The 13,106-nt window shown below is 42.0% G+C and overlaps 2 protein-coding genes across 7 annotated transcripts in view; both read left to right on the top strand.

The window, feature by feature from the left end:
• Window positions 1-2,215, top strand: part of LOC145469724 (mitogen-activated protein kinase kinase kinase 2-like) — a 147,933-nt gene extending 145,718 nt beyond the window's left edge. Inside the window, exon 23 of the transcript XR_014042359.1 lies at window positions 2,195-2,215. The gene's annotated coding sequence lies outside the window, so the exon portion shown is untranslated. The remainder of the gene's footprint in view (window positions 1-2,194) is intronic.
• LOC145469685 (uncharacterized) overlaps window positions 1-13,106 on the top strand; it is a 65,091-nt gene that overhangs the window by 49,385 nt on the left and 2,600 nt on the right. For all 6 annotated transcript variants that reach the window (XM_081453457.1, XM_081453456.1, XM_081453453.1 and 3 more), the window contains 15 exons: window positions 1,420-1,654; window positions 1,827-2,024; window positions 2,414-2,507; window positions 2,625-2,730; window positions 3,064-3,155; window positions 3,266-3,333; window positions 3,723-3,828; window positions 4,160-4,264; window positions 4,598-4,754; window positions 5,073-5,235; window positions 7,833-10,960; window positions 11,210-11,313; window positions 11,562-11,678; window positions 11,782-11,942; window positions 12,477-12,603. In XM_081453457.1, coding sequence (XP_081309583.1) covers window positions 1,420-1,654; window positions 1,827-2,024; window positions 2,414-2,507; window positions 2,625-2,730; window positions 3,064-3,155; window positions 3,266-3,333; window positions 3,723-3,828; window positions 4,160-4,264; window positions 4,598-4,754; window positions 5,073-5,235; window positions 7,833-10,960; window positions 11,210-11,313; window positions 11,562-11,678; window positions 11,782-11,942; window positions 12,477-12,603 — 4,961 coding nt within the window. The remainder of the gene's footprint in view (window positions 1-1,419; window positions 1,655-1,826; window positions 2,025-2,413; window positions 2,508-2,624; window positions 2,731-3,063; window positions 3,156-3,265; window positions 3,334-3,722; window positions 3,829-4,159; window positions 4,265-4,597; window positions 4,755-5,072; window positions 5,236-7,832; window positions 10,961-11,209; window positions 11,314-11,561; window positions 11,679-11,781; window positions 11,943-12,476; window positions 12,604-13,106) is intronic.

Raw genomic sequence — 13,106 nt, 5'->3', positions numbered from 1 at the left:
TTCTGTTCGTCAGCCATATTTATTCCTCTAGCGTACAATTTGCCTTGTATTGATGTTCTGAGGGTTAACCCTCGTACCTTAGCTTACAAGGAATAACAACAAAGAAAACTTTAATCCACTTAATTTTCCTAAAGTGAAAGTTCATGCCAACTGCACGACAGAATGTCACAAATAAAGTACGATAATACACATGGAACGAAAACAAGATATATTGTAATGAAAACGTAGTACTTTATCGCCAGAGCCAAGGAGCTTAGTCGGGTTCAATTTCTCATTTACATTCCTTACGGTGGCTTCCAGATAAGAAAGCAAAGTGGCCGCTAATTAAGCTTAGAATTTCCGAATAATTTAACGAAAACCGCGTCGAATGCAACTTACGATGTTTTGCATCATTTTCTTGTAATTATCAATATTTGCATTCCATATGTCAAAGATTTTTACAGTTCTTTTGAGACTTGTGTTTAGTTGTACAGTCAATGTTTTGCATTAACTAATCAATGCTTTTTCCTGTAGAATTAAATTTTAATCCTTTGTTCTTCCCTTGACGTCAAAACGTGAACGTTTAAACGAGCCGTACGTGAAAAGCGATTGTTTCTTCGGGTTGACAGATTATAAGTGCATTCAAGACATCAAAATTATATTAGCCATTTTAAAACTCTTCTGGGAAGAGCTTGTGTTCAACAGACATGATAAAGTCCTTAATTCTACTGACTCGATAACTGTAGAATTTGCTTTCAAGGGCCATTATAAAGAAGGAGTGATAAATTAATGGTGCCGATAGGCTAAGACTATAATGTCTCTAATCTGTAGTCCGTCTTTGAACGACTTATGTCTTCTTAGCTTGTTTTAAACAAAGATTATCGAAGACCGATCAGATCACCTACTTTAGATCACTTACTTTTCTAAGTAATGCTTCGTTTTCAAGTTTAGAACTGATCAAATCTTCACAAGGGATTAATTAAGCTTAGGTGAATAATCGAAAAATCCTTTAGTGTGATCTGATCCCTTTCAAAGTGATTTCTGTCTTCCCGGTAACAGTTATCTTTCGACAACATAGTAATTCATATATTGTTTTTGACAGTTCCTCAATTTTGTGGGTATCCGCAGGTTATTCCAAACCAACATTTCGAATTATTCAATCATTCGATAATAAAGTCACAGTTGTAACAGAAAAAGAGCAATTCAAGACCTTGCATGTTTTCTCCCATTTTGACTAGAGTTACGCGTGTTATTTTGAGATAATGTGCACGCGTCTCCCTAAAATACGTACTTATTTTCAACTGAAATATGGTGATTTATATCACGCCGAGCTTCTGGAACGTCTTACCATGTCATAATGACCCGTATTGCTTTCATCTCGTCCCGTTGTTTTACACAACTGGTACCTTGTCTCTAAAGACCGTGTTCATATCTATTCAGGGCTGCTCAAAAACTACTCTCCTCGAAAAAGAAGCACAAGAAAGCACACAGTCACAAACAAGACCCATCCATGTGCCACCCGTCTCCTATGGTGGAGTTGACACCGTCGAGGCATGCGCAGAAGGAAATTCAGCCTTACCCTTTCCCGACAAAGTTCAAGGAAATGCTTCGCATATCGAGCCCAGCTGTTCCACCTGGCCTGCTAAAGATGAATACAAAGAGAACGGATGGAAAGGTATGAGCCATATGCAAATTTGAAATTATAGTTATAACAACCTTGGGTGCTTGTATAAACGTGTGTTTGCATGAAACAAACGCGTTAATAGGAGGCTGAGTTGTCTAACAAGTTAAAGAATACCGTAAACTGCCGCTTGTAAGCCTTCATTAATTCGAGTTTTCAACCGCAGGTCAAAGTGATGCTAAGAATTTGTCCTTCATTTCCGGGAGAGACTGGGTCATTTATGAAGGTGGATCAGAAAAGAAAGCAAGTCACGTTGTATGATCCGAGTACAGTTGGTCACGTGTCACAGACACACAGAAAGATGGGCGTGGCAGCACCTAAGATGTTTGCATTTGACACGATATTTGAGTCAGATTGCTCTCAGGTGAGTTGGATGGAATCGAAGTCAAGACATACTCCACAGCATTAATAATTTGCGAGAATGCACTACTCAATAGTTTTCAACCGAATGGTCACATCTAGGGTTTCATCCACTGAATAAAAACTTAGAACAAACTTGTACAACATAATAAACAGAACCACAAGGATCAATAGCTTTCATTTGAATGGTCACACACTAGGGTTTCATCTACAGACTTTAACGTTAGAACCAACTTGTACAACATAATAAACAGTACCACATGGAAGTACTGCTCAATAGCTTTCATTTGAATGGTCATTACACTATCCACAGACTTAACATTTAGAACGGCCTTTTACAGCTTAACGTGCACTTGATCTATAAAAGTGAATCTGGACTGTTTTGTTTTGAAGGTTGAAGTTTGTTCAGGATCTCTGGTAGATGTTCTTCAATCAGTTGTGAGTGGATCTGAAGGTTGTCTTTTTTCGTACGGCCATGCTGGTCTAGGTAGGTGTATTTTTCACGCTGTCCATAAAAAAACGAGTAGTGTCATGTAATTCCTACCAAACGATTTTATTCAAAATATTATTATTTACTTAATATTTATTATTTTCTTTCTTCCAGGTAAAACGAACACTATGGTTGGCCGAGACGAAAAAGAGCAGAGTTTGGGACTGATTCCTTGTGCGCTGTCCTGGCTGTTCAAACTGATCAGTGAACAGAAACAAAAGTAAGAGAAGCACAGTGAACCTCTCTGATAATTCAAGAGACACTCATATATTTGAACCAGATAATGAGAGTCTAAACTAAAGGCCTAAATCAACAAAATGCTTGATTTTGTAGGACAATACTTAGTAATGACAAGAAGCTGTTAAGTGAAGGGCACTAAAGATTACGAGAATTACAATGCATTACAGTGGCAGCATTTGAAGATTTTTGCCTGCATGATTACAATTTGAGAAAACAACTGGCTCTCGACACTCCTCAGTTAGTTTACTTTCAGGTAGCTGTTATCACGTAAAGAAATCTTCCTAATATTTACTGTGTTGTTTTATCGTTTCAGAACGGGTTCAAGGTTTTCCGTTCGAGTGTCGGCAGTGGAAATCGTCGGCCGTTCGGAAAAAGTTCGAGATTTACTCGCGGAGCAAGCTTCAGGTAATAAAAACGAATTCTTAATGAAAGGTAAATGTAATCTAAAAAGCTTGATCAAATTCGCTGCTGTTGATAGACAAAGTAACCTTCTCACTTATTCTGATGTAACGCAGGTTCAGAAAATGGCACAGGTGACCCAAGCCCCAGTATTTTCCTTCGTGAAGATCGCAATGGAGCTCAGGTAACTGTAGATTTCTTTTTTCAGTTTAATCCTAAACTGCCCTGTGTCTACACTTCAATATGAGTAAGTAATCCGGTAACTCGTCTTCCTTGAATTTCCCGAAGAGTTACCTGCTTCTAATTTGCTATTCAGAATAAGGCTCCAAAAATTGTAAGTCACGTTCATTAGCAATCGTGGGCTCAGCTCAAGAAATCCTCAGCAGCGACGTTTCTACCAACTTTCCAGTTCTTGAATTTGGATTTTCAAGTCCTCTTCCAAGCATGCAATCTTTCACTGTTATTTGCGTTACAGTCACGCACTTTTGCGTGACTATCCAAAAGAACTTCTGGTACACGAGACCAGGTTTGCCCAGAACACATTGTTTAAGACGCTTTCTCGTTATGTTGCAGGAGATCAATCCCACAGAGCTTCGTGTGGCATCAGCTGAAAAAGCAGCTTACTATCTGGATGCGGCTATCGCCTCAAGAACAAGACCACTGAACAACAAACCTGAGGGTGAGTAACATTTAATCTTATAACAATTTTAGAAAGGGGCGTTGGCCTCTTTAAGTTTGGACCTGAGACCTATTAAAAAGAGATTTAGAATGTAATTTTGGCTGTGGTTAGTGTGTTGTGTTCTTGGGCAAGACACTACTCTCACGGTGCCTCTCTCTCCACACAGGAGGTATTCAGTGAATTGTTGGGGCAACCTGACAGGTTGCTGGAGAGTACTCCTTGCCGCCTCATGCTACAGATATGTCGCCAGAGTTAAGCGTCAGTTGTGCGGACGACTCTCGAATAGTAGCAAGTTTGGTATAATACCCGTTTTTTCTTTTACCTTTTACAGACGAAAACAACACAGACTGGGAGGAAAGCATGAACTCGCATATGTTCTTCACTGTGCATATTTATCAGTACCGCGTAGAGAAAAATTCCAAGAACGCTGGAGGAGGTAAGACAGTGTTTTTTCTCACAAATTGAAGACAGCCTCAATCTGGACATGTTAATTCTCCTTACTGACTTCCTTATTAACTCTTTTAAGGTTAGTTATGAGAATATGGCGGTATATCAAGACTTTGTCTTGATTCTGACCGTACGAACTCTGCCAAACATGGCAGTAGCTCCTCATGTTTTAGATAAAACGGAAAAAGAAGTTGTTGAAGTATTTAATTAAAGTGCCTCCCCTTTCGTTTACAAATGTTACCAACAGAAAAAAGCTAAAAGCGTCGTTAGTTCTATAATCCAACTAATTCTCTCGGCCATGTTTCCTCACTTCTCTCCTCAGTCCACGGAGGGCGCTCCCGGCTGCATTTGATCGATCTCGCCAGCTGTGAAGGGTATACTGGGTCCAAGAATAACGGAGGGGCCAGCAGTATGTCATTGTCAGGACTTGGAAACGTCATCATTTCTCTCATAAATGGCGCCAAGCACGTGCCTCACAGGTGCGTTGAACCTATCACCTTCAAGCAAGCTGTTTAATCTCCACTGAGATCAAGTGATCGATGGCAGATTCATGTTAAATCTGCGCCAAATGTTCAACTTCTTATACTTCTTAGCTTTAAGTATATTTGAGGATTTTTTTTCTCTAGGTTTTCGAGTTAGTGCTACTGTTGAAAAATGAAACTTAGGTAGGCATTTCTGCTGTAGTCCGGCAGCCAAAGTTATAAACTGACATTTACGCTTATAAGGCTTTTACCGGATCGTCCTGCCACGACTGAAATGTTATTCTAATTTTCTGCTCTGTAATTTTAATTTAACAGAACAAGCAAAATCACGCGCATGCTCCAAGAGTCCATCGGAAATACGTCCTGTCGCACAACCATGATTGCGCATGTGTCACCCTCGCTTCCATTCTACGCCGAAACACTGGCGACGGTTCAGCTAGCGACCAGGCTTCACCGGTTGCGAAAGCGCAAGGGAAAGGTAAGTACGAGTCCCATGTTGGAAGCCACATAGATACCAGCATTGCTAATCATAAAGCAAATACTGAATTGTATTTGCGTTTTTAATTTAGCGGATCTTGACACTTGATTAATCTTATTAAAACGCGGCCTCCGAAAACGTAAAATCAATCGAGGTCATGTTTCCCTGATAAAAATATTTGTCGTTCTTTTAGCGTTTATTACGTTTGTGGTTTCTTCTTGTCCGCCTTTTGTATGTTGCAAACAATGAGATAGGTTATCAGGTCTTACACTATAGAAATATTTTCATACCTTTTTCATTATCTCCTCCATGCTTGATAAGCTCTTTTCATTATGAAATACCTCCCTTCGGCTAAGACGATTGGTTTACAAGGGGTCTGCCAACATACACTGCGAGCCACATATCTGCAAGGGATTATAGTCTCGTAAATCACTGTCATTTTGCTACTAAACTTTGGCGAAACGGTTGTATCTTCTGGTGAAGCTTGGTGAGTAGTTTTTCCCGCCGTTAACTAATTACCTACGATTTCTTTGGGAAGTAAAGAGCTTGGAAACAGAAATCTTAGACTGACACCGAAACCAATAGGAAAGGCGTCTGACATCAATATTGTTCGCATTTTAGGTAATATATCACGTCTGCAAATCTTCTAAATTCAGCGAAAGCATTTTAGAGTCTCAATCCTAATCGAATACCTCTGTAAATTCAGCTATTGAAGAAACATGTGGTTGCTAGTTCGATAGTCGATTTATTCATCTTGGCATGTATACAAAATCGAAAAAGTTGCTTCCATATTTAGATGAAGTTAACATCAGTGTATCGCAACAAAATGCGGTTTTATGGCATAAACATTATTTCTGACCAGCTAGTAAAGTTGTTCGAAAGTTTCCTACTTTCATATTTCTGTTTTCACTGGCGAGCTCAAGCAGTGAACGATTCGTAAGCTATAGTTATGTTTGTGCTCAACATAAAGAATGATGCTCAAAAAACATATGATTTATTGTATCAAAGTTTCATAACTAAGGAAATTTTACTTACAGGAACTTATTAGCTGTGGTATTCTCACTTTGAATTAAGTCAACTCAGCATGAGAAGACAGAGTTCTCAAACAATTTGCCCAAATCACTTTAAAGTTTAAAATCTGGGCACGAAGCTGTGAGCTCAGATAGGTCCAGATTCGTTCCAACTAGTTCCAGTTAAAGAAGCTTTGTTATATTTAGAGAACTGATTTGCTTTTGTTTCAGTTTTTGTTATAGTTTTCATTCTAATGTGTTAATCTAATGAAAGACATGGACTGGAGAAAACTATCTTGAAGTTTATAAGCAAATATTACAATGATTATGAAAAATAATTCATTTACATGTTGTTTAACACGAAGTCGTATCATGCAGATTTAAACAGAAACCAAATGAGAGCAAATTACATCTTGATTCTCAAGACTTATTAGGTTCCTGATAAGATACCAGTCAAATGTAGCTGCAATTATGATTTGAATAAGATATTCTGGCTCACTGCTTTTCGTTACGAGAGAGCAAGAAAGCGACCTTAGTTTACGAAGAGTGATAAAAACTGTTAAAGTAGAAATTCTTTTCACTTTCTCGACACCTTCGTTTCTTGCACAAAGAGTTAAAACTCTAAGACATGCTTAAGAAAATGTAATAAGATTTGCACGATCTTAAAATTTGCGTGCGAGAAAAGACGTCCCGTGGAGAAACGTAAAGAAAACTTTTGATAAACAAGTATTCAAAAAGTCATTTAGTCGAGATTGAAGACGACTTCGGCTTGCTTAACTCCGAAATGGAAACGAATTCTTTCCTCAGTTATTACCCTAAGCGAACCTCCAATTCAGTTCTCCTTCTCTTGTAGACCTTTTTTTCCTCAGCTTAATGTCTGTACCAAAGTTTTTTTTTTCGTGGTTTTACCCCTGGGGCGTTGAAACACTTAGTTCTCGGCATGAATTCCCGAACCCTGTTGTTTCTAAGTTTTGAAGAAATTTCTTATCGTGCTGTGAGTAAATCAAGGTTATACAACAATTTAGCTCTGCCGTTTGTCAGCAAATACCTTTCTTAAAAGGCTGTTTCTTCTTTCGAGACAAAGCTAGTAAGTTCAACATTTTCAGGCCGGTATGCAGAATATGTCAACCTAGATACAAATGATCGTGATAAGATCTACCGCTTTTAATCTGTAACACTGCTTTGAGAAGAGCCGAAAACTAGTCTAACTTGATTAGAACTATGATCAAAACCTCTGCATTTGAGCCCATGCAAGATCTTGGGGCACGTTGAACAATTAAAAGTAATCAAGGTAGATTTATAACCTATAAAAACAAACGTAGGCTTGATAACTTCATTTTCAACTTGCCCCAAGTTTACTGTGAAGAACAAATTTGCTAACCCCTTTGTTTGAATTGAAATTTTGGAACCCACACACACACATTATTGATTCAGCTCCCCACTTATGCATTCAGCTTTTGTCCAGACAAAATTGCACACTTGTTGTAAACAAGATTGGCGTTTATTTACTCGATATTATATCTTTTAATCGTACAAAAGAAGTGTAAAGTACATTATTGACGGCTGTTATTTTTTGGTGTTTTTCAGGGATCCAGCACGAGTTCGTCTGGTGGCGAAAGCTCCTGCGACGAGGCCCGAATCCGAAAACCGAGACTTCGGACAGCTGAGCCTAGACTTCGGACCACAGCGTTAAACGAAAAACTCCGCGAAGATTGCCCGATCGGTGAACCGGCTAGCTCCGACTACAACTCGAGCACGGGCGAGGAGTCGTGCGATACTGTGATCTACGTGGGTCCCGACGGTGCTATTAGTGACCGCGAGCTCACAGACAACGAGGGCCCGCCAACGAGGCTCCCTATCAGGAAATCGAGCGTGTCCGACAGTACAAGGTCCCTGGTGCGGAAACTAGAATCGATTGAGAACGAAGAAGCGGAATTTAATGAAGAAGGCGAGGACTTGAAGCGTGAAGTCGAGGGAAGTGAGGACAGTGGTAGTCTTGCAGAGGAAAAAGCGCAAGAAAAGATACTTTCCGCTCGAGAAGAAGGAGAAGGAGAAGAGTTCAGCGAAAATTACACTGAGGAATCGTCTTACGAGACCGAAATTGAAATCCTACCCGACAGCCGGAAAGCAAGTAGGAAAAGACTTCTTGAAAATAAAGGAAGCTCGTCGAGTATTGCAGAAATCGCGGGGAAGGACAAAGCCAAAAGAAGTAAGACACACCAAAACGACATCGCTAGCCCTAAAGTAAAGGAGGTGACTGAAATTTCCGCTCCAGAGCTCAGCACACTTATTCTACCGTCTAGACTAGGTCCCAACTTAGACGTTGATGAAACGATGAATTCTCGACACAGCACTGTGGTAATTCCCGTACAGTCGTTTCCAGGCGAGGAAGCGAAGCTGAGAGCGCGGGTCATGAGCCCGGAGACATCAAGTGAATCGTCGGACGCGGAGAGCATTGTGATGGCCAAGGCGCCATCGTTTTCTTTCTTGACCTGTACCGCTGTGAACGACGTCCACGCTGACTCCATGGATTCTCTTAACATGGAGCAGGACTTGCACGATTACGAGATGTCTCGACGAAATGGCGACGTAGCGTACTATCGGAATGACAACGCGACCGACTCAATGAATTCACTCAATTCCGAGCAGAATCGATGCGATGAAGAGGTGTTTCGTCAGTACGAGAACAGAAACAGTCGCGCTAGTAGCGAGATAACCGCGGAACTGATCAAAAACTGTCAACCACACTCCCCGACGTCGGACACACCCGATTTGTGTTACGTCCTCGAGGAGAACCGAGAGACCAGCTCCGATGATTTCTCGTATGATGACACCGAGCTAGTGTGGGGAAAACAACACGCGGAAGACGAGATCATCGCCGAAGCCTTCTGTGAAGACGAGTGCGAGGTCGAGGTGGATCACTTGGAGAGAAATTTCACTGGCAGCGAAACCGATGTTCTTTTCCCAGAGCTCGAGGAGAGATTACAAGACGTCAGCACATCCGGTGAGCCTACGGTTGAGAAAATCAGCGCGCAAAAACCCAGCCAGCGGCAAAGTTCTGATGAAAGCTCAGCGGAGTCAGACACGGATGCAATTACGCGCAGTTACACGTTTGAAACACCAATGAAAATGTTTTACCGTCTCGTACCCTCGCCCCAGTCTTCCTCGACCGAAGATGAACTGGAGGACATTCAAGTGTCAAAATCTTTCCATAGTAAGACATTGTCTCCAATACCTGAATTCCCTTCAGTGGAGTCCAATCTGAACCAGACCCCCGCGGACATCAGAAATGGCGCGAAGAACCGCGCAAGTTGCAGCTACAGCATCGTCAGTGTTGAAATCGACGATGGCACCAACACGATTCTTGTGGAGGGTGACAAGGAAAACATTCCACTAAAAGACATGGACAACATGACAAACTCAAACAGCAAAGGAGATCTACGATCACTTCTGCAAAAATTTGTCGCCGAACAGCTGAGAGAATGCGAAGGCGAGAAGTTCTCTTCGCGGTATGCTCGGCCAGCCACTCGACATCCCGAGCATCGCCGACCACGCCCGAGGCCAAACCGACGTATTGTTCCATTAGCTTCGTGCGATACGTCGGGTAATGATATTCTTCTACCGCCACTCGTGCCACAGAAACGCACGTCGGAAACCGCCAAACTCATTTCCAGTCCTAAGCTTCGGTATAGGGGCGAGAGAGACTACGACAGTGACATTGCACCGTGCCACTGTAGAACGCAAGACGGCGATGAATCAAGTGATAGTTCGATGACGGCTAAGACGGAGCCGTGGTGTACGCCACGTCGAAGTGTCATCAGATCACAGTTTGATCCAACACCGAGGCTGTCCTCGTTCTCTGTTGGAAATATGAAAACGAGCGTTACATTTATTGGATGCGAAGACGAGAACAACAATTTCCACAAGGCAAGCAGTCTCGAAAGAGCTTGCGTTATAGAGAATGCCGAGAAAGAATTAAACAGATCGGATAGTTTGTTCAGCGCTGACCGCGTTTCTACGGATAGACTATCTCGAAGAGACAGTGAAAGAGTAGAGCATTTTGTCAAGGCAAACAACAGTCGGTCAAAAAGATGCGACCGTGCATCGATCAGCTCTATGTCAAGTGTTGTGAAACTCACATATTGTGGTTCAGAGGTTTCTGACACGGAATTCGAGAGACCTGATAAGCCGTCGAGGATGGATAAACAGTCTTCTAGAACTTTAATAACACACCCTTCCAACGCCATTTCTGTTTCTGTCGCGAGGCCCATCATCCAGTACATTCCAGTCCCGCCCGAGACGCCTTACGCTCCACAAGACGAATTCATCGCGCGTTTCCACGATCGTTGCGCCCCACCGCGAATTGTTTACAGATTGTCGGGCGAGTTTGTGGCGACAATACCCAGCTCAGAACCAAGCGCGTCTCAAACGCAAAACCCGGACAGCACTCACAGCGTCGCGAACCGTCAATACCGCTTATCCGGAGAATTTCTAGCAACTTTTACAACGGCTGCTGAAACGCAAAACGCGTCCAATATGGCGCTGGCGTCTTCCAGCGTGGAGGACAGTAGCACAAGAACTGAAAGTACCGAGGTTGTGTGGGTTGCAAATGAGCCCGTGGTGTCAGCTGGAGAGGTGACAACGGATGAAATGTCAGGGCCTTCGACGCCTGTTGCACCAAGAAATGGAAAGTTTGGAAGATTCAAATTTTTCGGGTGAGTAGCAACATTTTAAAATTTATTGTCACATATGCGCGATACTCATCTTTGCAGGTGGAAGGGGAATGCAGAAAAGGAGAAGGTGGGAAAAACTTACCCTCAACCCCCCCCCCCCCCCCAACTCCCTGGGAGGAACAGCTGAACAGGACGGAATCGAGCCTAATTTTCGGCTGCATGTCGTCAATAGCCTCATTTCTATTTGACTTTTATCTCTATACATGTACTTAAGTTGTTGTTTTTTTCTAGACGAGACCGCAGTAGCTACAGCAGCGGCCATGCAAGTGACAGCAGTATTGGGGACTCCCCAGGACCTCGCGGACGAAGCCGGTCGCTAAAGAGAATGAAATCAAGTAAGCTTCTCGTAATACTTAATACTTTTTCTTGGCGAAATTGGTATCCTCTTCCATCCTTGCAGTTGTTAGTCATACTCACTTCCTAAAGACTTCCCTGTCTTTGGTCGAGTATTGTTCCACAAAATTGTTTAGTCATTAATAAAATTTTTGTTGCAGGGTTTCCTACAACTACAACATCTTTCCTTTCATTTCAAACGGGATACAAGCAAGGTAGAAACTAACTCTCTAGCACTCTTCTCTTTCAGTATCTTCGCGATCTGATGCGGCCAGCAGCAGTGGCTATGAGAGCATGCGCAACGATACAAGCCACGCCTCCAGCGACAGTTGCAGCGAGAAAGGATTGAGTCGCGGGAAAAGAAAAGGTAAGAACCGGTGCAAATATTACTGTCTATTCAAGTATTCATGCAAGCCTGCAATTTGCCCATTCTGTTAATCTTAGCTTATCGAAGGTACCTCATCTCGTAGGTGCCTATGGTAGAAGCCGTTCTGCGTCCCCTGGTTCCAGCACTAGGAAATATTCGCCCAAGCGCTGGTTTTCGAGGAAGTCTTTGGAGCCAGTTCAAATCAAGGTTTATGAAGTTGATGATATGGAAAAAGTGCAAAAGGCAATGGACCCAAGCTTTCAGGTACAAACCGAAGTATTTATCTCTTCCAGTGTTCTGCTGTAAGTCAGTGGTTCGCTTGTTCGTTCGTTCATTCATACAAACATTCAGTCAGTCACTGAGTCAATCAGTCAGTCAGTCAGTCAGTCCGTCAGTCAGAGGGTCAGTCAGTCAGTCAGTCGGTCCGTCAGTCAGACGGTCAGTCAGTCAGTCAGTCAGACGGACAATCAGTCAGTCAGTTAGACACGGACAGACAGGCAGACGGTCAGTCATTCTGTCATTTATTCATTCAGTCAGTCAGTCGGTCAGTCAGTCAGCGAGTCCGTCAGTCAGTTAGTCAGACAGTCTGTCAGCCAGTCAGTCAGTCAGTCAGTCGGTCAGTAAGTGAGCCCGTCAAACAGTGAGTCAGGCAGTCTGTCAGTCAGTCAGTCATTTATTCATTCGTGTTCGTTTGTTCGTTCGTTTTCTCATTCAGTTCAGAAAGGCATTTCTTCAATGTGATAAAGTTTTCTTTGTTCATTTTTTACTGATTTTGTATTGCTTCGTTTTATTTATCAGTGGCAAGATTCTGAAGAAAGAAAATCACGCATTGCGACTCTACGACGGAGACAACGTGATTTAAAAGATGAATTTTCAGCTGCCAAGAATCGACTGCTTGATGACAATCAAAGATGGAGCTACGGACGTAAGTGATCAAAGATTAATTTCTCCTCACAGTATCGTTGCATTATCAAGCGGACAGGTGATGAGAATAACGAAAATCATCAATTGAAGAATAATTATTGCCTTAATGTAACACCGAATTCTCACAACTAACTTAACAAAAAAAGTGTGGATATGATTAAAGAGAGTAAATATTCTGCATTTGGGGTAAAAATTTTTCAGAGGTCACGTCATTCCTGACTCCAACTTAGAAATCTGTTTGTCGTATCACGAACACAAAATCCCTTGATGCGTCTTTTTTTAGGTTTAAAAATATCGCACTTTTTAAAATTTCAATTTCCTTGTGAAAATTGAATCTTTCTCGTGTACTCAATTCAATCATCTCGCAAGGCGGATGGATTGGGATCGATCTAATACTTGTGATTGGTTGTCATGTTCGCTCGAAAATTTACAACCAGAAACGACCAATAAGAGAGACGGATCTCCACAGGACTACGTTGTCAGTAGTACTTTTTCGCGTTGAAT

The sequence above is a fragment of the Orbicella franksi genome, chromosome 15 (assembly GCF_964199315.1).
Source record: "Orbicella franksi chromosome 15, jaOrbFran1.1, whole genome shotgun sequence".
Lineage (NCBI taxonomy): Eukaryota > Metazoa > Cnidaria > Anthozoa > Scleractinia > Merulinidae > Orbicella > Orbicella franksi.
The sequence above is the reverse complement of the archived record's forward strand: the minus strand, read 5'-3'. Positions and strand labels throughout refer to the sequence as shown.